Raw genomic sequence first — 26,741 nt, 5'->3', positions numbered from 1 at the left:
TAAATAATAATAATAAATAAGAGCATTCATCAAAAATTCCAAATGCAATAGCAAGAGTAGGTCCAGGAGAGTCCCAGCTACTATGAAATGGAAATTCGTGGGCTTGATTAAATGATAAAATATTAAATCACAGTTAAAAATACACATTTAATTATGGCTGAAATGTTAGCTTTGGGTGTTTCTAACATGACTATACATTGGGTGCCTTTGGGGAATTGCTCATCTTCTTTGAGATGCTTGCCCAATTGTAAAACAGGATAAAACAAAACAAAACAAAACCTCATGGAAATTCTGTGCAGATCAACTGAGATAATGTGTGCAAAAGAGATTTTAACCCATAAAATACCACACTCGTAAAGGGTCTGTATTAAGTGAAAAGCCAGGAAGCAAATTGTGCAGAGGAAATTCTTAAACACCTAAATTGCGGCTGCAGGCAATGAAGCTGTGAGGGGAGATCACCGAGGTCAGCTTACCCCATGGATCAATTTACCAATAATGTCTTTAACTGTTGTTGGTTTTGGTTACAGATAGCAATAGGCAACTCTTCCTGAATTTTTATGATGTTTTGTAAATTAAGTATTTCAAATGAAAAATGCTTCTCAATTCTTTAAGTTAATTTCTGATTTGCCAGTATTTGGCTAGAGAGTATGTGTGTTTCAGATATTAATCATTTAACTTTTAGGTTCTCACAATTTTATGTTTACAGTTATTATTTTTCAAATTTGTGTTATCATTCATCTAGTTTATTGTTATAATCTTTTCCTTTCTGATTTTTTAAATATTTTACTGATTCATTAAAATCTTTGTGCAAACTGATAGGCTGGACTATTTCACATACTTCTTGTTCAAAATCTAATTTCAGCATTTTATAAACACTGATAGAGTTTTGGCAATTTCTGATTTTATGATTTTGAATGTAACTTTAATTTAATTGGAATTTAAATTCAATTTGCTCTTATTTTCTGATTTATTTAGGATGCTTTTGAATGAAAATCTAATTAAATATATTTAAATATTTTATTTGGATAATGTACTTTAAATTTTCATTTGAAGATATTATTAATTTAAAATTATTTTATTTTAAACTTAGTGCTTCTGAAAATTTAAAAAGAATAAGCCTAACATATCATTTGAGAACTTAACAAAATAATATAAAAAAAAATGTTCTGAAAAAGAAAGAAATAATATTTTAAAAATCCCAAATAAAGTAAAAAATGTCTAGAATTAATATTATTGCATGGACTGCCAATTTTAGGTTGGAAAATGTCCTGGGAATGTTTCATTTCATACTGATTTATGCTTAGAATTTTTACCATTTATCTCAGCAGTTTTTTTGTTATAATCATTTGGTTAGTTAATATTCAGAATTTTATTTTCAATAACTAAAAATTGAAGATTTTTGTTAATGCTATTAAAACTAAAGTTTTAAAACTGTTAAAACCGGTCAGAAAATTTGGTCAATGTTGAGATTTGTCATTTATTATATTTGGAGAATTGACACAAACTGATTCACGTGACAACATGAGGAACAGCAGAGGGCGACAAAGTCAGAGTCAGCGTGGCCACATTCTATTGGGTGTGCGCATGTGCAAGGACAGTTTAACATTCGTATATTTCATACTGTATTTTTTTTTTTTTGTAAGCAAATGCCCGCATCCAGTTTCAAGAAAATTTGAATTTCTAATCTAAGCATCATTCCAATGTGGATTGTTTTATTAATTTTACATGCTAAAAAAATACATAAACCAAAGCTAAGGTTTTAAAGATAAATTAAGGAGAGGTGAACTGGCAGCCTTTGGATCGTTCTAAGTTCCTCCTGTTTCGTGACCTGAATCAATCTGAGACGCGCTCCACCTGCGCGCGGAGCCTGCGTGAACCCATTCCCAGCTGCGTTCTGGCTTAAACAGTGTTCCTGAGACTTGGAGACAATCAACCCAGCTGGTGCATAATTTGAGGACACAAATGTGCAAAATGATCCACTCTTACCTTCCCGATGAGGGAAGATGTTGTATCAAGTACATGTTTGCATCTCCCACAATTTTCACTAATTGGTTCAGAATAAGCCAAATCCATTCAAACTTACTGAGCCCGTGTACACTGTGCTTTGCCTTTTTTATGTCTAGGGATTCTTCAAGTATGAGCTCAAATGTCATTTCTTCCGAATTCTTCCCGACCTGCCTCTGCGTGCTCTAAATCAGACCCTCACCGGTCCTCACCCAGCATCACGACCTCCCTTTCTCGCCTGCCTCCCCGCTAAGCTGCGAGCTCCCTGTTTGTTCTTATCTTTCTCTTCCATCCCCAGGACCTACTGGGTGTGTGGGTGGGGGTGCCTATCACGTGGTAGGTATCCAATAAGTATTTTTGGAATGAATGAATGCATACATTATTGTGAAGTCAAAATAATTGTCTCCACTTTTAAAGGCGGAAAACTGAAGCTCAGTGACCACATTTTATTATGGCTGAAATGTGAGCTTTGGGTATTTCCAGAATCCGGGAGCCTGGACACAGCTGGGTCAGCTTATACTATGTGAGAAGTCAGGCCAAGACAAGTCCTGGGGCTTCAGAACTTCAGCCCTTCCTGGGAAGCCATTGTTACAACCTCCTCCAACTCATGGAGATGCTACAAGTAGGGCTCCTAGTGGACACCAGGACCAATGCCCAGGGTCCTTCAAGGCCAAGCGGACCCTGAGCGCAACAGATGCAGAAAACAAGGAACACTGCCGGAAAGATGAGCTCCGTTCTTGTGGGCTGCCTCCACGGAGGTTTGCAGCCCTCCCGCAGCTGGTTTCCAGGCTCCGTTCTCTTTCACATTGGATTTTTTTTTCTCTCTCTCTCTTCTTATTCTCCTGTGTCTAAGAGATTAATAAACCCTGGAATGCCTCCTAGTGCCAGAGAACCATTTTTTCATCCCGATGGGGGTGGAGGTGGGATTGAACACAAACACCTGCAAGGTGGAGTCAGAAGGGGGAGGAGCCCAGCTTGCTGGTAATGGACTGTGCTGGGATGTGACACCAAAGGGTCAGAGGCAGCCTGCTCCCCACAGCCTGAGCTGTGCTGTCTTTATTTCCAGTGGCTGTACGTGTGTGAACAGTGGTGGCAGCTGCAGTATTTGCATTTGGGGGAGCTCCCTAGCACGTAGTCTGTTTTAATCAGAACTTGGGGATCCCTTACCTTGATGGCATTATGCCAAATGAAATAAATCAGACAAAGACAAATACCATACCATATGATCTCACCTATATGTGGAATCTACAAATACCCCCAAAGCTAACAACAACAACAAAACCCAATGTACAGATACAGAGAACAGACTGGCGGTTGCCACAGGTGGGAGGTGGGGTGGGCAAAATGGGTGAAGGGAGTCAAAGGCACAAACTTCCAGTTATAAAATCAATAAGCCCTGGGGACTTAATGTACAGCCTGGCGAGCGTAGTTCATAATACTCTATTGTGTCTGTGAAAGTTACTAAGAGATAAATCTTGAAAGTCCCCATTACAAGAAGTATTTTGTAAAATTATGTGAGGTAATGGATGTTAACTAGAATTTTTATGGTGATAATTTCACAATATAACAAATATTGAATCATTATGCATACACCTGAAACTAATATAATGTTATATATCAATTTTTTCTAAAAAAAAAACAAAAACAAAAGCAAAACAAATGGATTCCTTCAGCAGAAGGAATAGAGCTCTGTGCATGTGATGTCCTAAACCTGGAGCTGCTAGGGGAATGTTTCAGGAAGCGTTTTCCCTATGTCAGCAATGGCTCTATTTTAAGCTATTTAAACTTTAAAAATTCTAGAATGAAAAGCATTATATCATAATGCATATCTTGGTGGAGTATAGTCACAGGCTCAAATCTCACCAGCTGAGTGATCTCAATCAAATTATTTTAACTTTCTGAGTTTCAGGTTTATTTTTTTTTTAGAAGGATTAAATAAGAAAACAGATTGACCAGCCTAGTGACTAACATGTCTATGTAATATTAATTTCCACCCCCAGCCAATGACTTGCGCATGATACACTCAACGAGTGAAGAAGACAGTGACGGCTGTGATGATGACCGCAGTGGATGCTGGATTATGCTGCCCAGGTCCCCTGTCCAGGACTGAAGCCCTTAGCCCCCAGCCATGGGAGGGCTAATGACCTGGGGTGGTAGATGGTGGGAAGGAGTGCCCTGGAGATGCAATGTATCTGGCATTTGAGAACTAAAGAGCCATTATTATAAGGACTATGGAATTGAATAGCGATTGCTGGGGGCTGGGATGCTTTACAGAAAGCAAAAGCTGAAAGTGATTAATCACCAGTTAAAAGCTAAGTATGAAACCCAGAGGGCCTCCTTGGCAGAGGCTCTCATCCCCTGTAGCTAGGGGACAGAGAAAGCTGAGACCAGGGCTACAAAATAATTTGAAGAGTAATCGAACTCCAGAGAAGGTTGAATTCTCAATCTAGGCATGTTTTCTATGCTGAGGTCAGTGCCTTGGCTGAGAAGGATTGGAATCTGAGATTTCGGGCAGACACATCTAGGTCAATGCATTTGAAAATCTTGAGCCCCTGGTTCCTTTGAAAGATCTGGTCTGCTTTTCCAGGTAAACACTAGTAATTTTTCCTGAAGATCATGCAGAGACATTTACCTGGCAAGGAAACATGTGTCCCTAATGAGGATATACCACACTTTTCCTACTGGCCATTACGCTAATAACTAGGTTTAGGCTATGACATAACCTAGCTGGGTAAATTGTGACCTAAACCTGATTATTAGCACAATGGTCGGTAGGAGAGAGGATGCATGACCTCTCTAAGGAACTTCAGGAAATAGCCACCATGTACCCCGAGCCAGGAAAGAACAGATGGTCCTCGATTCTAAATGTGCTAGATGGAGATGGGTGTGGTGAGAAGACGTGGAGCAAAGTTAGATGAGGAGACATAATATAGGAACATTTTCCCATCACATGGATTCGATAGCCTGGCAAGGAACTTCGAAGACGATGCCGCAACCATGATGCTTGGGTAGCTCTTGGAAGCTCAACCAGATAGAAGCCCGACCTGCAGCTGCTCTACCAGATGTAGAATATCCATTGGAGGATATCAGCATAGCCTCAGAGATATGATATGTGGCCTTGATCTTGCAAATGCATTCTTTTCCATCACTATTCGAAAGAACTAAAAACATTTTCCATTTATGTAGAACAGGTAATAATACACATTAATGGACTTGCTCCAAGGCTGTTAATTCTCCAACCCTCTGTCATATTATGGTCCAAAGGCAAATAGATTGTCTAGACATCCCATCCCAAATAATATGGCTCTGGTCACCTATATCAATGATAAGATGTTAATCCGATTGGGTGAGTAAAAAGTAATGTGTACATTGGAAGCCTTTGTAAGTCACATGCATTCTAGAGGTGGGGACATAAGTCTTTCAGTGACTCTGGAGCCCCACCAAATCTGTGAAGTTTTTGGAGAGTCAATGGTCTGGGCATGCTGGGACATCTCCTCAAACATCAAGAACAAATTATTGCATATCATACCTCCCACTACTACAAAGAAGGGAATGCAATTCCTGATTGCCTTTTTGGGGTTCTAAACACAGCATATTCCACACTTGAGAATATTGCTTCAACCCATATCCTAGAAAACATAATATGTTGCCAGCTTTGAGTGGGGACCACTCCAAAAAAGAACTCTGTAGCAAGCAGCCATGTCACCTGGGCCAAATGACCAGGAAGACCTCGTTGTGTAGAGGTATCTGTGATGGAAAACAATACTGTGTTTGGTTTATGGTGATCCCCAAGCAAAGAATCACAATCTGGAGCCCTAGGTTTCCAAAGCACAGCCATGCCATCTGCAGCAGACAATAATTCATCATTTAAAATGAGCTGACCGTGACCATAGAACATTAAGAGGCAATGTGATCAGGACTGGCCATTATTAGCTAGATTTTGTCAGACCCGTAAGGTCATAAGCAGCAGCAACCCATCGCAAAGTGGAAGGGGTGCATTTAGGATATGCCGTGCAAATCCGAGAGCCCAGGGAAGGGCGTGAGCTGGCGGCCCGGCCTCCTGGGTAACCCACCACTCTTGCGCTCATGTCCTTCCTTTGCTCACTCTGATGGTCATTGTGGGAAGGGTCCCTCACAATCAGCTGACAGAGGAAGAAAAAGGCTGAACGATTCACAGATGTGTAGGCTCGGTATACGCTGCAAGCCAAAAAAACTGAACTACGACCCCATTGCAGGTGGCCCTGAAGGTCAGAGGTGAGGGGACTCCTCCCACTGGGCAGAGCTTAGGGCAGTCCACCTGGTCACTCACTCGGGGTAAACGTGGACTCCTGGGCAGTGGCAAATGTCTCGGCTTATTCGTCCGGGGCTGTAAGAAGAAAACTTGAAGATTGGGGCCCAGTAGGTCTAGGAAAGAGGCACGAGGACAGACCTGTGGGAACAGACATGACATGTGAAGATCTTTATATCACATGTTCAATGCCCCTCAGTGAACATCTACCACAGAGAAGGCATTACACAGCCAAGGTGACAGAATGATTTGGCCAGTTAACCGGTGACTTTGGCCACCACCTCCCACCTCCCCCAGGGCTGGAACAATGAGTGCATGAAGGAATAGCTGTGGTGGCAGGGACGAAGGCTATGCACGGGCCTCGCGGCATGAACTTGAACTCACCAGGCTTGCTACCACTGCACTGCTGCCAATTGCCCATCGCTAGGAAGAGAGAGATGCTAAAGACCTGGTACAGTCAAATTCCCAAGTTGATCAAACACTCACGAGTGGCAGTGGACAGCCTCGGCCTCGTTTCCCTGCTGAAAGGAGCCGCAATTCATCCTGGCTGTAACGGCACGTGGTCTGGATGGAACCTCACCTGCCCTGCGCGTGGCCACCACCATGCGGCTGGGCGCCTTTCTGTTGTTAGCCATTTGCGTGCAGAGAACTTCTATTGAACTTATTAACTTCTATTAACTTCTACTGAACATGAGCTAGATGCCAGGCTCTGTGACAGCTACTGAAGATGCACACACAGGCGAGGCCCTGCCTCAGCCGCTCAACAGCTCCTGTGAGTTTCTTTTCTTGGACGACAGAACTGGCAGCATTAAAACCTTTTCACAGGTTAACTAAGCAAATGGTGAGTTGAAGTGGCTTCATAATTTAGCGGCTAATTTGGGAATCAGGATCGTTTATTTCCTTTGACTTAAAAGAAACCGTTTTCGCCCCATGTTGATTAGATAAACAAGTCTGAGCATTGGGGGGCATCTTAAAGGGTACTTAATGATTGAAAAGCAAAAAATAAAATGGAATGAAGTAAAGTTTGATTTCAGCTTTCTACCTTGAGGTCGCCTTCCTCTCCTGGATGAGTCCTATCTAGGATGGGAAGTTCTGGGTCTCTGTGCAGCAGCCAGAGTCCTTCTCTGTCACGCATCTCCCATCTCCTCCACTGGCCCCTGCGAAGCCACAAAGTCCAGGCAGTTTACTGGAGGAATCAGGCGACATTCTGTGACAGCCTCGAGAATCCCTCTCCTCTCTGAAACGGGCGCATGGACGAACACGTCCTTCTGCTCAGCCCTCCGACCCATAGCGGCCCCTTGTTTCTACCTCCATATTGTTATAACTGCCCACCCTGATTCCCACTAGAATCTGAGCTTGTAGCCAGGAATGATGAATGACAGCGGCCACGATAGGACAGGACAGCAATGAGCTGCATCTGTCCTCGTCACTCCCCGGGCCCCACACATCCACACTTGCCAAGGGACAGGCCCATTTAATCACATTGGAGAAACTGAGTCACCTTAGGAAACTGCTCCAGAAGGGTTACAGTCATCCCAGGAAAGCAGACTGAGCAAGGAGAGGACAAGGCGGACCTGGGGAAATGCCAAGATCAAGGGGCAGAAGGAGCAACGCTGGTGGCGCTGAACTTCGTACACGGCAAGAAATCGATGTGAAGGGTGGTGACTCTGGGGGTTCATCTTAAAGCTCTGTGTGCACGGCAAATGTCTGCTGTTACGAACGGTTGCATGCAGTCGAGGCAATGTTCAGGTAGCCGCGGGTCAGGAAATACAGAAAAGTTTCGTAAACCTTTTTATTCACGTAATAAATGCAAATTTATTATGGATAAATGGATATCCCATGGATCTCCTTGGGGACCCCAGGGAGAACTGGCTTTGCAAAAGAGCGAGAGGCAGCTGGAGAAGGGGGAGAAGATGCCAAGAAAGTGGTACCTTGGAGCCCAAAAGACGAGACTTTTTGGAGGGAGGAAATGCACAATTCCACATGCTAAAGGTTAAAAGGTCAGATAAGGTTAGGATTAAAAAGGGGTCTTATTGCTGACCTCCGGGAGCATGCGTTAGTGCTGGGACAGACTCCAGCCTGCAGGAGTTTAACGAGTGGAGACAGTGAGCTCAGCCAGCTCTTGCAAAAGGTTCAGGAAGTGTGAGCAGCAGAGACTGGGCTCCTAGCTCCACATGAATAAGCAGTATGAGAGAACTCATGTTTACTGAGCTCCTCCTGTCATCCCATATACACGTGTGCATCACATAAATTCCCATCTTTCATTTTCGCGCAGTGAAAGTGTGTTCGTTTTTCTAACAGATAACACGAGGCTCAAAGACGTTAAGTAACTTACTAGTAAGCGAGATTCAGAACCCACGTCTGTCTTCAAAGTTTTTCTTTCCATGACAGGTTGCCACGGGTCAAGAAATATAGAAAAGTTTTGTGAAACTAGACAGTCACATGTCTGGCACAGTCCAGGGAAGGTTGACTGGTTATTTTAAGAAAGGGGTAGGGCATAGGCACGTTTATAGGGGAAAAGAATAAAGCTCCCTAACCCCAATAGCAAGCGTCCCCCTCTCTGCCACCTCTTACTTCACCTGCTCACTCTCTTTAGTACAGGACTCCACGGGTCCTCTCGCCGGCCCCTCCCCAGCACCCGGATCTGAGAAGACAGAGGGATGAGAGTGGGTGAGAGAGTGGGGTACCGGGCATCAGCACGACCTCAGCCAGCCGGAGTTCCACATGCTCTGTCTGCGGGCAGGTAAAGTTCCGAGAAGCATGATATTTCCCACTGCACATCATGAACGACGTTGGCTGAGGACTCCGGGTCGAGCCTGGCCACACTGGCTCCAGCCGATTTCCACAGTGCTGTTCTCGTCCCCTTCCCCACAATCTGTGTGGCATCGACATTATGTGACTTTGGTCACCTCTGGCCACCTAGGTTCCAGGAGCATGGTGGGGCCCCACAGCACCCATGGATACCCTGCTATTCTCAAAAAAGAAATTTTTCAACAAAAGAAAAACGATCTAGCCCGTTCCTCTGCTGAATGATGATATATTCTGTGAGTATTGCCACATTTGAATATTTACCCCAGTCCTTTATTCTATTACAGCCTTCATCCCCATTACAGATGGTAGACTTGGCCAAGATAATAATCCCACATGCCAGCCGAGAAAGCGAAATGCAGGGCAGTGGGGAAACACCTCAAAACCCCAATGAGGACTGGCCAAACACTGCAGCGGGGGGTCATTTCCCCCGACCCCAAATCCAGTGCTATTTCCTTCAGCCTTCAAACCTGAATTAACATAAACTTTTCTGGGGTTGTGGGAGTTTTGGGGAAGCATGTGAGGGGACGGGGGAGGGGAACGCACACTGAGCATTGGATTTGGTACCAGCACTGTGCTAGCTGCTTTACAGAAATGAGTTCGTTTAAGTCTCATATACCTAGCCTGAATTAGGGAAAACTGACCACTTTAAGTAAGTATAAATGATCATTTTGCAAAAAGGAAAACCATACTTAGTAAAGTGAAGTGATTTATCGAAGCTCAGAAACTAAGGTGATAGTAGGGAGGGCCAGGCCTGGAACCAGAGTTACCTGTCCGGGAGGCCAGGCCCACTGCTGGGAACTGGACAGCGTGGGTCGGCCCCCACCTCAGTGCATTCTGGGTAGATGTCGATCTGCAAAGTGTGCATCCTCCCTGCCCTTCTAGACCCTGCAAGGCAATTGAGACTTCAAAGAGACCGTGGATTTGAACGCCATTTGACTTCAGAAGTGCACTACACACCTGCTCCTTGTTACCTCACAAGTGAGATGAGACAGAGGATGAGGCCACTTCTGTCTTCAGTGATGCTATTGCTTAATCACTTGATGTCCATTGCTGACCACTAACCTAAAGCTCTGAGGTCCCCTCCCTTTGATTCACCCAGCAAAGGTGGAAGACGTACCATCGCCTTCCTCATGGCACTGTTCATTCGGACAGTTTTCACTGGTCATCGATTCATCTTGCTGGGAAATCAATGAAGGACACAGCAACCTCTGCTCATTCAGAATCTGAAGGTTACCTGGATGGCGTATGTATCGGAGGCAAGCGCCAGACGCTGGGGCCTGGGAGAGCTGCATCTTGCCTCTTACCAGCTGTGTGGTCCTAGGCAAATCGGTAAACTTCCATGGGCCTCCGTTCCTCAGCTCTTAGAGGGAGATCTCGGGGTAACTGTGCTTCTTTCCCTCCTTTATTGCAGAGAAGACAAAATGACAGCATATACTGAGGCATAGCACTACCTTGTTCCAAATCTGGTTTTTAATCCCAAGTGCCTCTCTTACTAGCTGTGTGACCTTGGGTAAATTCCTTAATGATTCTGATCATAGGCTTTTCTCTGGGAAAAATGGCAAGGACTGTTGTGAGAATTATGCAGCCTATTTCAGCATCAGGCAGGTCCATCGTGGCCTTCTTTCAAGGTGGTTCATTACGAAAGGACAAAAACGTCCTTTGCAAATGGCAGTTTCACCTCTCCAGAGTCTTCAGCCTAGACTGTGATTGCATTGCAGTCATTAATTTTATTATGAACCCTAATTTCTCCAGCAAAAAATGTCTCAAACCAGTCATAAGCGAAGTGACTTTCTCTGACCAACAAGCAGGTGGCTGCCCCATTTCCATCCTCAGATGGAAATGACCTTCTCCTGCCCAGGGAGGGGGTGGGGGGAGGGAGAGTTGGAGAGGCCTGATGTCACATAGCCCTACATAAAGGCCCCCTTTAGGCTCCTGCAGGTGGATTGGAAGCCACTGGAGGAATGAGTTAGGTCCTGGCTGTGGGATTTTTTTTTAAAGACAGTCACAGACACAGCTGTTGAGCAAAATGCAGCCTCCACAGAAAAGCCCGAGCCTCAGACCCTTGAAGCAGAGAAAGAGCTTAGGTGAAGTTCTCGGTAGCTGTCTGGGTTACCAGATAAGAGAGAGGAAAGGATACAGATTTTCCTTGTTGTTTACTTACTCTTTTGTACTTGAAATATTCACAGCAACCAGACAAGAGGAAGTGGCTGGAATTCTGGCAAAGTTCCCAAACAAGATCCCCATTAGACTCCATTGTACTTTTGAAAAGGGACATACTACTTTGTTCCTTAAAAAAACAAACAAAACAAAACAAAACAACAATAACAACAACAAAAACAGAAGAACAAAAACTCCACTATGTCTTCTTGCTCTGAGTCTAAGATGCTGAGAGTTCTGACTCACATTCTTGGGGGATGAAACTCTCGACAGGTGGTAGTAGAGCGCTACTCCAGAGAGAAGTTCCTGCCCCCGCTGGACAAGACCAAGTTCCTGGTCCAGCAGGAGCTGACCCTGACGCAGTTCCTCAGTGTCATTGGTAGGTGACAAGGTGCATCTGAGGGTCTGTGCTGTGCAGCCCTGAGCTTTTTGTTTGTTGTGTTAGTTTGTTTGGTTTTGAGGACAGGGGTGTTCCAGGAGAAGAGAGGTTTCTTTGTGACTCATCTTTTAGATTCTCTAGTGCCCAGAAAAGATGCTCTGAGAATTTATCTATTTTAAACAGGTGGGTGAATCCTTCAGATAAATCTAAAGAGAATAAGAGCTGCCAACATTTCTAAGAATTTTCTAAAGTAGTCTTGGCTCCGAAACTAGTCCAGGAGATCCTTGCTTCCTGAGAGAGTGGAAGACCCAGTCAGCTTTTTCCCAGTAGAAACCCTGCACCTTTATAGAGGGGGTTCGCCTGGGGACTGGGGACCTTCAAAAGACAAATGCTCCCTGCACTGCTCAGACTCTGAGACGAGAGGAAGGGGTCCCCCAAAAACATTCCTCTCTCGGGTTAGCTACTTTAAATCTTAAGAGGGTTAAATGGTGTCACCAGACCAGTGGATCTGACACAGATGTTTTGGGAGTGACGTGAACACAGGTCATTGGATACTCCTTCACAGAGCTGACATGTGGGGAGGGGCCGGCCCTTCGAAGCCGGATAACTGCTGCAGCTTGTTTCTTTAAGAATTCATTATGAATAAGTTTGTCTCTGTTTGATTTGTTTTAATAAGAGCATTTTGACTCTGCTCCTCAGGAAGGCTTAGGTCAATCCAGCGTGAATGCAGGTGACTGAGGGGGAGAGTCCAGATTAGACCCCACAACTCAATGCACCATTAGGTGACCCTCCCCCCAACGACCCTTGGAGTTCTGAACCATTCTTTTTCCCCTTCCCCGTCCCGGGACCTACTATTTCTCCACCACCCCGGACCACATCGCCACCCCACATTTGATGTTCATGGTGTTTATCAAGAACCAACTATGTTCTGAGTGCTCTCTGGGCTCTGTGTCTACGGCAGTGAACAGAACAGACACAATTCCTCTCCCGCCCCCCCACCCAGGGTGATGCCACAACCCTCATTGAAAGAGAGCCTGGCGCAGTCAGGAGATGGAGGTGCAGACTTGGGGAGCACAGCTTCCCTCAGGGCCAGCAGCATCACCCTCGCTCCCAGCTCTACCCACTCCCACTGCAAACAGTTCTTCATTACCCAAAGGCAGCCATGCACTTGTCAGAGCTAAACCCTTTGGGGTTATTCTGGGAGAGATTACCTGGCTGTAAAAGTAACCAGGCTCCAGCATTCTGTCTGCCACTGCCACACGGACCTAGCTCCCCTGAATGATCGAAGCTCTGAGGCTGGAGTGGGCCAGCTGCCCCTGCCTCCCCAGGTGGAGCAAATGGACATGTGCTTCAGGTGAAACCGAGCCTTTACCTGTGTATTACCTCATCGTGCTGTCCTCCACTCCAGGATGAATCGGGACTCTGATTGACTTTGACATGTAAAGCATGTCCAGTTGAACTCTGCTGCTTTGCTGTCTTCCCCACGTAGGGGAAAGGAGGGCAGGCGGAGGAAGGGCACGCTGGGAGGCGGAGAGCCCTTTCAAGGTCATTCCGAGGCTTTTGAACACGAGATGCTGGAAGAGACTGGAATACCCTTTGTATTTCTAGGGAAATATTGACCTTTGATTTCAGATCAAATAGGGCTTACTCGCTTGGCATTTAGTGTCGGTATGTCTCCTGGTGGACAGGAAGGCCTACCCCTTTTGGTCCAAAGAAGAAATAGGGAGCAGTTTAGTCTTCTTGAGCGTCACAATCCTGCAGATACCTGGGCTGCGCCCCAGATCTGCTAAGCCAAAATCAGTGAGGCAGCCCAGGTACCCGCATTTTCAACAGGCCTCTGCCGGGTGATCCTCAAGTCTGCGGAGGCGCGCGGAGCGCCAGGCGGGCGCCCTGCACAGGTGCTGCACGGGCCGAGGGCGCCGAGGCTGGGCTCCCGGCCTGTGCGGCCCGCCGCCCTTCCCCCCGCCTGCGCACTCCCTGCCCCCGCGCGCGCCGGGAGCCGCAAGGTCCTCGGGCCGCCGATGCCTTTTACCTGCAGGTGAACAACCAGAGCGCGGTCAGCATGAGCGTGACCACGGTAGAGACCCACAGGGACCACAGGGACAAGGACGGCTTCACGTGTGCGACCTCCGCCTCCCAGGGGACTTCGCCGGACCGGACCCTGCCACCCAGGACCTGCCTCTCACCGGGGCAGCGACGGCGACAGGAAGGCCAGGCCCCTCCCTGTGTCCTCGCTGGGAAAAGGCGGTGGCTCCGGGAACGTGGGGACACAGCGAGTGTTCTCGGGGTGACGGGTGGAGGCCGTCCCGGAGTTTGGTGTCGCCCAGTGTGGCCACAGTTCTCTGTCGCCTCCACTATGTGGCCCTAACCCAGGAGCCTTGTGAGCCCGGGGCGGGCGGGCTAATGCGAGTCATAGGGATTATTGTTACAGCCCACACCACTCACGCACTCCGCTGACTTGGCTGTTTGCTGTTATGTCGTCTTTGTCTGACTGTGCCTCGCAGGGTTATTTATGCCCAAGATGTAACTTCTGAAGTTACATATGAAGTGATTTCACCCATTCGAGCTTTTGTTGTGTGTCAGGCTTTATTCTAAGCACTCGACAGGTCTTAATGGCGCATCGCAACGATCCGTGGTTATCGCCGTCATCATTTTACAGATGAGGAGACGGAGGCCCAGAAAGGTCAAAAACATTTGTCCGATTCACATGATGTGTACTGGGTTTTGCGATCAGGGTGTCTGGCATTAGATGACAAGCTGCGAGCCCTCTGCTACGCTCCCTGTCTTAGATAAAGTTACTCTCCTGAGTATCCACTGGGCGCTTGAGTACAGAGCCCAGTTAAATCAGTGGAGCCCACAGGGGAGATAGGTGGACACTAGAGGTGGCAGGTGTCTGCTAGCAGCAGGGCCGACATGAACGGACATGCACCTGACTGCCGGTGCCCAGCACCAATCCTCCTCCCCGCATCATCCACCTCCTTGTCTTGGATCCCAGTCTCTAAGACTGTCATCACACTGCAGAAGTTCTGCCCTGGGTGGTAGCCGGGTGAGCTGATGTAGCTTTTCTCCTACAGCAGCCTCTGGCTAAAGACAGGCAGCTCCGGCCGCCTTGTTTGTGGTGGGCAGTGTCCACTTTCCTACTCTGTAACCAACCAACTAAAACTCAATCTGTAAAACCATCATGACTTTATTATGCTCATGGAGTCTGGAAGTAAGGACTTTAGAGTACACATACACATACACACACACAGCATCTACAATGTCTGGGAAGAACTGAAGGGCTGCGAGTGACTTGAACAGCTGGGAGCTGGAGTCATCTAGAGGCTTCTTCCTTCTCTTGTCTGCCCCCAGGGTTGGGATGACTCAAGGGCTGTCACAGCTGGGACTGTGGACTGCAGTGGTTCCATGTGGCATCTCTCAGCATGGGTTCCAGGAGGGAGCATCCTCAGAAGGAGCAGCTGGGGAGCATGTGATCCAAGAAACCAAGACTGAAGCTAACCTGTGGGACAGTAATGCATTTTAATTCATTTTGGTCTGGATTTTTTTCCTTTATTTTCTTAGCCTCTACTCAGATACTTAAAATTAACTGGCAATTTGTACTTTCGTAAATTATGACCACTATTCTTTTAGACTAGTGATCATTTTCTATTGATTTTTTTTTCAAGTTCACAAGATAAAACTCTTTGTGTGCTATGTGTATTAAAAATAATTACCCAGTTCCTTTTAATCTTGTTTATAGTAGACTTTTCCTCCTGTGGGAACTTTTTATTCTTATGTGATCTTTTCCTTTGTGGCTTTTGAGGTTCATGGTCTCAATAGAAAGACTCCCAACTCCAAGGTTATAAAAAATGTGCCCCCTTCTAGCGCTATGGTTTCATTTTGTTTACACTTAAGTATTTGAACCAACTGAAATTCATTTTGGTAACAGAACGAAGTACCCAGGTTCCACTTTTTTCCAAATGTCACGTGTGCCTCTAATTGATAATCTATCCAAGGCATTTGAATTTGCTGTGACTGTGTCTATGCCTTGTCTCCACAATAAGCCCCAAACTCCTTAGGAACATGGACCGTGACTTTTTGGTTTCTCTTTGGCTTACAGTACTGCCTAGCACATCTTAGGTTCTTAATTAATGCTTGCGGATAAATTAGAAACCCTTGGTGTCGACTGCAGAGGGAGATAATAAAACGATTGGATTGAGCTTGGAGTTTTCATGGTGATTGGGTCAGGCAGGAAAACCATTCTTTTTTGTGTCTACTACAATGTATTAGTCACCCTCTACCCACCCCTATAAAACCAAAGGGGGCCAGATGTCAAAATGCAGCTGCTTATGTCACAGGTAGTATGGGATTTACAGCTGACCCGAAATTTACTTGAATACCTAGACCAGAGGTCAGGAAACTACCGCCATGGGCCGTCTGACCTGGGGCCCATTTTGATAAAGTATTATTAGAATGCAGCTAATCTGTGAGTTTACTATAATTGTTCCTAGCTGCTTTTGTGCTTCTATGGGTGAGTTGAGAAGTTGTGATGTGGGCCATATAACCTGCAAAGCCTAAAATATTTACTGTCTGACCCTTACAGAAAAAAGTTTGCTGACCAGCTACTTTAGATTTATAGCAATATTTTATCAAGTTATTCTGAAGGATAAATCACAATAGAAAGAAATATCTTTTTGTTGCTCTTTTGATGCTACATGAGATAAGAAGCAAAGCATTTCTAAGTCTGTTGGACTCACTGATTTTGCATTGCCAAGTCCTTGGTTGGAGGAGTTTAATATGGACACATATACAAAGTTCCTCATAAATCACATGGCATTCTTAACTCTTTTCTTATTTGCCTTGAGAATTCTTGCTAGTGGTGCTTGCAGCTGCAGCCTTTACCTGAGGTAACTCGTGGATTACTGTCCTAACCTCACCCCCAAAGTTTGCTATGAAAATAACTCGCTTTTATTAAATTATTTTCTTAGCGCTCTAGTCTATCAATAGTCTTTGGAAACAAATGACATCATTCTATTTACAGCATTCTGTTTTTAGGAGTTCGATCTCTGAAAATGGCAAATCCTAGAAAATGTAGCGTTCCTACGCATAATGTTAAATGAACACTGGCAGCGAGTTGCACGTTTTTTTCCTAAACAGGAAAAGGGCTCATCATGGCCCCATTGTCACAGGTCTTCTCCATGCCCCCTCATTCTTCATGTGCCTCTAAAATATGTCTGGGAGATTTTTAAGTATATATTGTTTTTGTTTGTTTGTTTATGAACAAAAGTAAATAGTTCATTTCTATTTTCCAGCAAACTATGTCCAGGTCAGAGGAGTTGAGCTCACAGCAGATAGGCCTGAGTCATATAAGACTAGGTCTAGGCGGGTTCCCAACCTCTGTGCAATTAACATTTGGGCTCATAATTCTTTATCGTGGGAGATTGCCATGTGCATTGTGGGATATTCAGCAGCATCCCTGGCCTCTACCCACTAGATCCGCTGGTCTAGAGTCTACTCTAGACCCCAAGTGTGGTCTGTAGACCAGCAGCATCAGTCTCACCTGGGAGCTTGTTAAAAATGCAGACTCTCAGGCCCCTCCCCAGAACTACTGAATCCGAATCTGCAATAAATCAAGATCCTCTGGCTGACTCATTAGCATGTTAGAGCTTGAGAAGCACTGGTCTAGACCTTTGGTGTGGTAACACACTGCCGCACTCCTTGGAAAATGCAATAATCATGCTTCATCTGATCCATCCTGTTTCTACTTTTTGAGCACATACCTGACCCAGTGTTAAGAGACAGTGTGGTGTCCTGGGACTTTGTCATCAGACAGACCTGGGTTCAAAAGTAGAGTCTGCCCTTGTGGGTCTGGGTGATTATTTAATCTGATCAGTGTCTTCATGTTACCAGGACAGAAGTGGGGTCCATCTGCCTGCACATGTCTAAGCCAAAGAAGAGATACGTGTAGGTTTTGCAGCAAGGAAGGTCAGGTTTATTAGAGAGTTGCAAGTCCCAGAAACAGGCAAGCTATTGCTCAAAGGCCTGGCTCCCAGGGTGTCTCAGGAGTACAGATTATATAGGGAAAAATCAGTAGTCATGGAAACTAAGGGAGTTGGGATCATGGGTGCTACTGATTGGATGACTGGAGGAGAATGAGGCAATTGACCACTGTGTCCAGTTCTGGAATCAGCTACAGAGCCATCTGTCTGGTCCCATAGCCTGGTCTGCGGCCTGGTACCATGGCCTGGTCCTGTGGCCTGGTCCCGTGGCTTGGTCCCATGGCTATTGGGGTTATTCTGCCTCGATAAGCCTAGGGCTAAAACACAGGGGCTAAAGCAGAGATGTCATCCTTAGTCTAAGGTCTAACGGAAATCTATTGTCCTCGTGATTATAGATAGACCCGAGGCTCCATTAACCTTATGTCTTTAGGCTTAGTGATTAAAGGAGCAGGCCTACAGAGGATAAGGACAGAGGAAAAAACGTGAATCACAATGCCATTATCTGGGCAAAACCAGCTTGATTCGGGGGCAGGGCGAGGAGGGGGAACTATATTAAAGAAATGAAATTTGTGTGCGGTTATACTCATCTTAAAAGTCTCTGGTTTGCACTTCAGAATATGAAGACCTTCTGAGCAGGTTATTGTTGAAAGATCAACACACTTTCAGTTTCCAAGTTTTCAAATCATTTATTTTATATGTTTCTACACATCGATGAGATCACAAAGGCATCAAGTTTCCACCTAACAGAATTCTACCTGGAATTGCTTTCTCTGCCCATGAAACACTCGTTCAAAACTCGAGTGGTGTCCACAGACATTTAAGGCAGAGCTGACAAACTCCACCAGGTGCCGCCAGTACCACTTTGTCAGAGAGAGTCGAGCAGTTTGTTAACAAGAAACATAAATTCCTCCAAATTTAAAGTTTCTAGTGGGTGTATCTGACACTTCTGAAAAGGCTCTCTCTAGCCAAAAGGGAGATCAGATATAAACGCCGGGGGAAAGAGTCGATAGAACATTAAATGTGTTCCACTGACATGAATTTTCACCAGCCCACAGAAAAGAACGGCTGAGACCTTGAGAGCAATAAAACATCACAAAGGAAAGCACAGTCCTCCCAACTCCTGGTGCTGCCATAGCAACTGGAGCCCTCGTACAGGCTCAAGTGGCCCAGGTGGACTCTGGGTGCAGGGTTGGGGAGTAAGTGCCACAGACCACCATGTGGAAAAAGAAGTCAGGGGAGGGATAAAAGTCGAGAATCTCTAGTAACAAGTCCCAGAAATTATTGTTTTATGATTTTATGATGGCCTTTCACCGGAAGATGAATACCGTATGAATGTTACTCATCTCTAAGCACCTAGTTCAGGAAGCTCAGCCACTGCCATGCCTTGCACACAGTAAGCTGTGGTATTAGAATGGCTTTTCAGTTACCCAAAGTGAATTAACACTTAAAAATTAACGTTAGACTCCTGGGTCAACAGGAAACAGGAGTCCATATGAGGGTGGAAGTCAGTAGGCAAGACTCTTCCATGAACTGATTCTCAGTTTTTAAAGTAATTTTGTATTAAGACAGGGGGCCCTGGCTGGGGGATAGGAGATCTTTAATTACTGAAAGTGACCAGCCCCAATTATAAAACAAAATGGACAGTACTTTGTGAATTTAGGTACTATGGTTCCCTCTAAGTACTAAATCCTTCTGGGAACGACCCTGTCTTTGGCCCCCAAAGACGTTGCCTTTTCTCCGCATTCCATGTCTTTGTCACATCCTACCAAATATTTCACACACTGGCTCATCCTTTCTTGTTTGTTCTCTGTTGTTGCTATCATTTTATTATTTTACCATTTCAGAGTCATTGCTCATTGTTCAGGCTGGAGCTCCACATCCAGAGAGAAGCTCTGCCTCCTCATCGAAGACTCCAGACAACTGCTTGACAGCTTGACAGGGTATGTGCTGCTCCTGTTTTAATCAGTGACACTCGTTTATTTGGGATCTACAGTGATCTGAGAACTTTTAATTAATATTTTCCAAGACCTTGAACAATATTTATTATTGTTGTTGTTTTAAATCATCGTTCCTATTTTAAGGATAAAGAAACCAAGATTTAAAAAAATCAAATAAGAGAGTGCACTTCTAGTTGCTAGATGCTGCTTGATTTATGAATCACTTAAAAAGCCAATTAGATCTTCAAAAAAAAAAAATCTAGTAATATTCTTAAAGGCAATAAACCTGCAGATCAAACTCAGATTTATATTATCCCGGGTCCCAAATATTGCATGGGACATACTTACAATAAAATATATACATATGTTATCTATCTGAAATTTAATTTAACTGTGTATCTGTATTTTTATTTTCTAAATCTGGCAACCCCTCGTGTGGCTCAAGCGTGGGCTGTAGATAGCCTTGCCTTATCCCCTAGGACTCTATTCCTTATATAGTACATTTTAAACAAATGGAACTACACATAGCTATTGTGTCCCAAACTTTCCTTAGGCTGTTTACTACTTTGATTCACTGGGAAATACCAACTATATCTTCAAAACCAAGGTTGGCTGGCTTCTACCACTCCAGGCATAGATGCCTATCACCCCCCTCTTTCCTGCATATGCACCGTATCCGTACCTTTATTACTGCATACTCTACATCTTATTTATTGTGGTTAGCACCTTGCCTAGCAAAATCAATATGAATTAAAATTGCACATGTGAATTAACAAACAAATAAGTGAACGAGGAAATAAACCATTATGAAGACTGTTAGATTAAGTAAACAAGACCATCAGACTGAGGTGGCTCTAACGTCTTGGCGGCCTACGTGAGCAATCCAAAAATCTAAGTTTATAATTGCCTCACGGTTACGAAATCGAAACATTGAGACTGTAAGCTATAGCCCATCAATAACGTCCTTGCTTTGCTTCCACTTTTTCTCTATAAAGCTCTCTCCTTGACCTCCTGTCCCTGGAGTGTCCCTAACCACATCCGGTTTGGCACTGCCCCATTTGAATTGACTTTTGTTCAAATAAACTCTGAAAAATGTTAATATGCTTCAGTTTATCTTTTAACAGGACAGTGAACATATTTGTCTTTGCATCTACTTTTTCAAATAGATTCCTATTTGGGGATAACAGAGAGGTTCCTGAAATACAAAAACATAAGTGAAGACAGTGGAAAATAATGATGTCATGATTAATAGACCAGGACTTCAATGTCCAAAACACCTTCAGACAAATGACTAACAAAAAAAAGATATTTAGATCACGAAATCAGATCAAATAAAGGGGAAAAGTAATGAATCACTATAATGTCTTGCTAACTAATTGTACATATATGCTCAGATTTTCTGAGACAGTTCTAAAGACCTCTCAGAAAAAGTGATTTTTCTGAGAAAAGTTGAAACCTGAAGGAATTACCAGGTGTTGGAGGGGGAGAGGGTGAGGGTCTGCGTGCAAGAGGAGAGAGTGTGGGTGTGGGTAGAAAAGATAGTAGACCTGCAGCCCCCCTTTATTCTTCAGGACTAATTACAACAGAAATGGGTTTCTGAATAGATTTAGAAAATTTCAAATCCCTTCTTTAAGAGAAACCAAGTCTTTGAGTATGGTACTTGTACACAATTTTAAAAAAATTTTTGGAGTTTACCCTGAGACAAAAGCCTGATAGTGACTTTATTCTCATATTTTGGGGGATGATTTACTGACTATTTATATCCTGACTTCAAAGTGTAGTATAGATATTTGCCTTAACCTCAGAGTCACTCAGATTGGTGTGTAAAATAGAAAATTGTCTTCAGCTACAGGTCTCAGGGGCTCTTTAAAGTCCTGATTCAAGATGGCCTATCATTTCTTAAATGACCTTGAGATTAAAATCTGTGGCTTTATTCTCAACTTCTAGAAAACGACTCTCCCCAGATCAGCTGTGGACAGCTCTCAATCAGGATGCCTGCCACCCAGCTGAGTCACTGAGATCCCTGTACCATCCCAACCTGAAGACCCACAGAGAAGCCCCAAGTGGCCAGAGCCGGGGCCTCCCCCAGGAGTGGTGAAAACCTTGAGTGGGTTGTTTGCTACAGTCAGAAGAGAACGAAGGTACTTGGTATCTAGAGCGTAATTTGGAAACATGTTCCATGTCTCAGGACCAATTTAAATATTTTTTCTTCATCTTATTTGACTCATAGACAACTTGATTTAGTTTAACTTAGTTTCAGCCAGTTTGGCATTTTGTTTGTTTGTTTACATGACCAATAAGTGTTTGGTAAAGAGCTAAAACTTGCCCAGGTAACTTTCAGTCAAGTCCTCCTTAGATCGTACATGATGCCTTTATTACAAGAACTAGGAAATCTTGGACTTGATGGGCTGGCCACTGAGCGGGCTGTGAGCCAGCCTGGACTTGAACTCGACTTGAATCAATGGATACCATTCTCCACAAGCAACAGAAGGAGCCAGTTCTGGGACAACTGAGGATCTCGGTAAACCTCCAGGAGTCAGCCAGAAACTGCCCTCGGCCTTGGGCAGGGGATGCTTTCGTCCTGTCCTGCCCATCAGAGGAGCAGGGAAGGGCCGGCCCGTAGACCAGAGTATGTGTGGGTGGGTGTGATCAGGGAGCCTAGGAGGGGACATGAGGACCCCCCACTGCCAATCATGAGAGGTGACTTACTCCACTCTCTAGAGATTTTTTTTTCTAGTTTGAGGATAATCCCATATTTTTTCATTTTCTTTTCCTTTCTTATTTTTTATCTGGCTTACTTTTTAAGTGGAGGTTACAGTCCTCAGGGCAAAGGGTTGCCGGACACAGAGTTTCGCCCTGGCTGCAAGGTCCTGAGCACGGCCACCAGCAGGCCTGTGGAAACTGGCCTGGGAGCCAGCATTGTGGCTTCTTCCAGCAAGTGTTCTCATCCCCCTGATCAAATTAGGTTGTGCTGGTCTTACTGAAAAGAAAGATACCTAAGAAACACTTAGGTGAAATGGAATCTGAATCGGCTTTTAACATGGAACATGGTGCGAATTCTCCCAGTAGCCACTGTTGTGTAATGACTTAAGGGGCTTTTGTGTCCTGAGCAGTGGCTTCTGGCCTCGGCAGCCGCAGGAACGTTCCCCAGAGTTCTCGCATCTGCCACCCTGGCCTCTGCAAAGCCACTGTAGAAGTCTGAAAAATGTTTCCTATTAATGTCTGATAAAAAGAGCAAACCTTAACCTTAATACCGACCATATCACAATGTGCTAAGAAACGCTGATGACTTAAGAAAAAAGAATTTGAAAAATGTACCAGCTATGAACTCAGGACACTGGTAGGTGAGGTCACCTGTGGCCAGGGTAGAGGAAGGCGCTTCTGCTTTTTAATTATTATTATTTTTTACCAGTTTTTGTTAAGATGTAATTGATATATTAGTTTAAGGGATTGTGGGGGTTCAGAATGAGTCACCCCACAATGTGCCTCTGTGGTACGTGGATCGTTTTGAGCTAAAGGTAATTTTAGCTTTGAGCTCAAAAGGAACTTCGGCCCCGCCCTTAACTACCTGCACGAACTTGAATTGGGAGCCTTGTCCATAAGGGCAGAGTAGCAGAGATGACCTCTGCTGGCCCCACCTGTACGGCAGGGCAAACTTCTACTCACTAAAAGCTTGACTTTCCTGAACAGACACGACCCTCCCACTTTGGTGCAAGGGATTCTCCTGTCTGAATGGCCCTCCCCTGGGGGCGCGTGTCCCTCATGGCGGCCCAGACTCCCTGCTCCACAGGCATCCTGGATGGCTGTGCCTGCTCCTGCCTACCGAACCCACATCTCTGTTGGAAGCTGGGGCCGGGGCAATGCTTGGAAACCTGTGGGTCCAAATTTGAGGTGTCTTGCTCCAGGGTTCACAAACATTAAATATCTTATTATTAAATTTAAATTCTAAAATTTAACTATTAAAATTTTTTGTTTACATGTGTGTTTCTCCCACTGCACCATGATTTCTTTCCAGGCAAGGACGTTAATTTGTATCTCTAGAGCCTCATGCGACCTGCGATTAAAGAAATATGCCTCCCTCATTCTCACAGCACGCCCACAGCTCCATCTGCACACCGGATAAATCCCTACTCCCACAGTATGTTATTCAAGGTCCTGCATGATCTAACTCCCTGCCTGGCCTCATTTCTTGGGACTCTACTCATACCAAAAGCTTCAGACAGATTTGATTCATGTCTTATGCCCCGTGTGTGCAGCATGCCTCAGGGTATGGTGCTTCTTCACATGGCTTTTCATTGATTATAAGCTGAGTTCCAGCTCAGCGTATATCTAAATTGGGTGCCAGCTCAAGCCAGGCTTAACACTCCTCAGACCTTCAGAATTTCTAATCTCACTAGTCCTCTTCCATGAACACTCCTAATTAGCCCAAGAAAAGCAACCTCCCTGCTCTATATTTTCCCAACAGAGACATAGGTAAATACCAGCTGGCCACACCTCGCAAAATTCCCAGCAATGAAAGCAGAAGTTTTGGACTGCGAAAACCAGATTTATTTGGATGTGGGGCAGGATAGACCTTTGGAAACTTTTCTGAATTCAAGTGCCATTTTTAGCATCTTTTAGAGACATAACTAATTTAACTGCATGGCACAGAAACAGAGTCTACATGGGGAAGTCTGGGAGGACTGTTTCTTCCCTGTGTTTGGAGTGCAGCTGACAGCTGCTGCAACCCACCAAACATTGTGGATTTCGAAACAGCTTTGCCTAGAGCAGGGGTCCGCAAACCTTTTCTCCAAAGGGCCAGAGAGTAAATATTTTAGACTTCATGGTCTCTGTCACAGTTTTGGCATTGTAGCTCAAAAGCTGCTATGGCTATGTTCCAATACAACTTTGTTTGTGGACACCCAAATTTGAATTTAAAATAATTTTTCACATATCTTGGAAAATCATGCTTTTTTATATTTTTCTTCCAACCATGAGAAAATTTAAAACCATTCTTACCTTGCGAGCTGTACAGAAACAGAGAGCAGTCTGGACTTGGCCCACGGGCCACAGTTTGCTGGCCCTGGGCTGGGTTAGCAGCTCTGCTTCTCATCATTCTGTTATGGCGCGAACGATTCTAAGACCCACAGAGCCAACTGAGATTAATTATGAGCCTTTATTAGCCGGCCAGCGACTGACTCTCTACCACGCAGGGTTAGAGGAGATCAGCCCCGAGCTTTCCCAGGAGGCCACTTATAAGGTTTCCTACTACATCTTTGAATGAACAGATTACAAGAAGCAGAAGTTAGTCATTAACTTTTTGTACAAAGATAAATGTATCTGGGGAACTCTCAGATCAAACAAGGCCTAATAGACAGTTTTATCATCTACACCTTGGAATGTTGCACTTCTCCTGGGGCTGGTGCCTGGAGATATCACCTCCCTGTGACTGAGTTACTGCTTCTCCTGGGGTGGGCGCCTGGAGATACCACCTCCCCGAAACTGGAGAATTTTCACTTTTACAATTCGTCAGCTTCACTCGGAGGGCTTGTTAAACCAGATTGCCAGGCTTCATCCCAAGGGTTTCTGATTCCGAAAATCTAGGGAGGAGGCTGAATATTTCCAACAGGTCTGGCGAGAACACACTTTGAGAAACACTAGCATGGAACTCTCTAAAATGGCCGCTGTCTCATTTTATTCAAGAACTTGATGGTGTCAGCCCGGCCGGCAGCCACTGCTATGTCGTGATTTACAGGTGTCATCATCTGCGTCCTGAATCAGGGAAGGACTACATCAGAAGCGCCTTGGGCGAGAGGGCAGTAAGGCAAACATAATTCACCTCCAGGCCAGACAGCAGGGAGAGACTGGAGTAAAATGCAGATTCTGGGAGAAACTGAGCCTCCCAGGAGTGCCTGGGAAGGGACCACCTAAACCTGGTGTGGGGCTCGTGTCCTGGATGTCGGTTCCCGGAGCCCCAGCCCCAGCAGGCTGGGAGGGCAGGGGCAGGCCCAGGTGGGCGGCGAGTCTGAGGGGCGCGTGGGCCAAGGCTGAACTTCCCTTGGTTTCTGCACAAACTTTCTTCACAGCGACAAGAGAAACCAGGATTGTAAAAACAGAATCCAAGTCAGATTCGAGGGATCATTTTAAAATTGTGTTTGAGGTATGTTTTAACTTGTGGTTGTTTTCTGTCCACAAAGTGCTTTCATGGTGGTTTGGGGTCCAGGGACCTATGTGTTTGAATCTTGGAGCGGCACATGGTCAGGTGACCTGCCCAATCCCTCTGTAGTCTAGATGCCCCCCCCACCCCCATACTACTGTAAGGAAGAAAATACTTTCCCTCTACACTCTCAGGTCCAGTCCCTAGAAGCCGGTGAATTAAAATAATAAAAGCAGATTAACAAGAAAAAAGGCACCATTTTTATTCATATTTACATGCATGAGGGAATTCACAGAAAATAAATGAAACTCAAAAAGTGGTTAGACTTGGGAGTTTATGCACCATTTTAACAAAGGAAAGGGGCTTGGGCATCAAGGGATGTTATTAAATCATGAGCTGACTAGGGAATGCCTGATGGGGTTATTTTCGTAAGGTCTGGCATTGTAGTCACAAAGTCTGTGTGTTCGCGCTTCAAATGTCCAACATTCAACAGATCAGAGTTTGGAATAAGGAAAGGTTTATTAATTGAGATGGCTCCGATAGAATAAAAGGAGAACTTTCTACATTTTCTCAAATCCATCTTAAGTGTGCCAGAAGTTCAAGTCCCCATATGTCCAGAGTAAAGGGAAAGGGCAGGGCAAGAGGCGGGGTCTTTGGAAGAGCCTCGAATCTCTAACCCTCTTTGCCGCCATCCTTCCTGCCCCTGCCCCTCCACCCCACCCCACCCCCCACGCCGCCCCACCCACCTCAGCCGGTATCCCTCCTGTCTGATCCTGAGGTGCCTTTCCTGTAGTTAATTAGCATATCTTTAGCAGAAACTATCTGCTCCCTTCAGGGAGAAAGCAAGCATTTTACTCCGTTACACTAATACGGGAGGCACCTTCATAAAGAGAAATTTATGCCGTTTTTAGTCAGAGAAGGGAGAACAGAGAACTCTTCCTGTGTCTGTTAATTCTCCATTGCCTTTGGCTCTAAATAGTCCATGTACCAGTGATCCTTATGATGTACTTCAGGTGGCACAGCCTGATCCCCTTCAAAGCTGGCTTGGGAG

The 26,741-nt window shown here is 45.1% G+C and overlaps 1 protein-coding gene across 1 annotated transcript; it reads left to right on the top strand.

Annotated features, from left to right (window-relative positions):
- The first annotated feature begins 11,129 nt into the window (after nt 1–11,129).
- MAP1LC3C (microtubule associated protein 1 light chain 3 gamma) lies at nt 11,130–14,161 on the top strand. Its single transcript, XM_039883217.1, is given in 4 exon segments — nt 11,130–11,187; nt 11,290–11,344; nt 11,533–11,651; nt 13,646–14,161. Coding segments are annotated over 4 exon segments (594 nt in total). The 3' UTR covers nt 14,008–14,161.
- The last annotated feature ends 12,580 nt before the right edge of the window (nt 14,162–26,741 follow it).

This window comes from Pteropus medius, unplaced genomic scaffold (assembly GCF_902729225.1).
Source record: "Pteropus medius unplaced genomic scaffold, Ma_sr-lr_union100, whole genome shotgun sequence".
NCBI classification, from domain to species: domain Eukaryota; kingdom Metazoa; phylum Chordata; class Mammalia; order Chiroptera; family Pteropodidae; genus Pteropus; species Pteropus medius.
The sequence above is the reverse complement of the archived record's forward strand: the minus strand, read 5'-3'. Positions and strand labels throughout refer to the sequence as shown.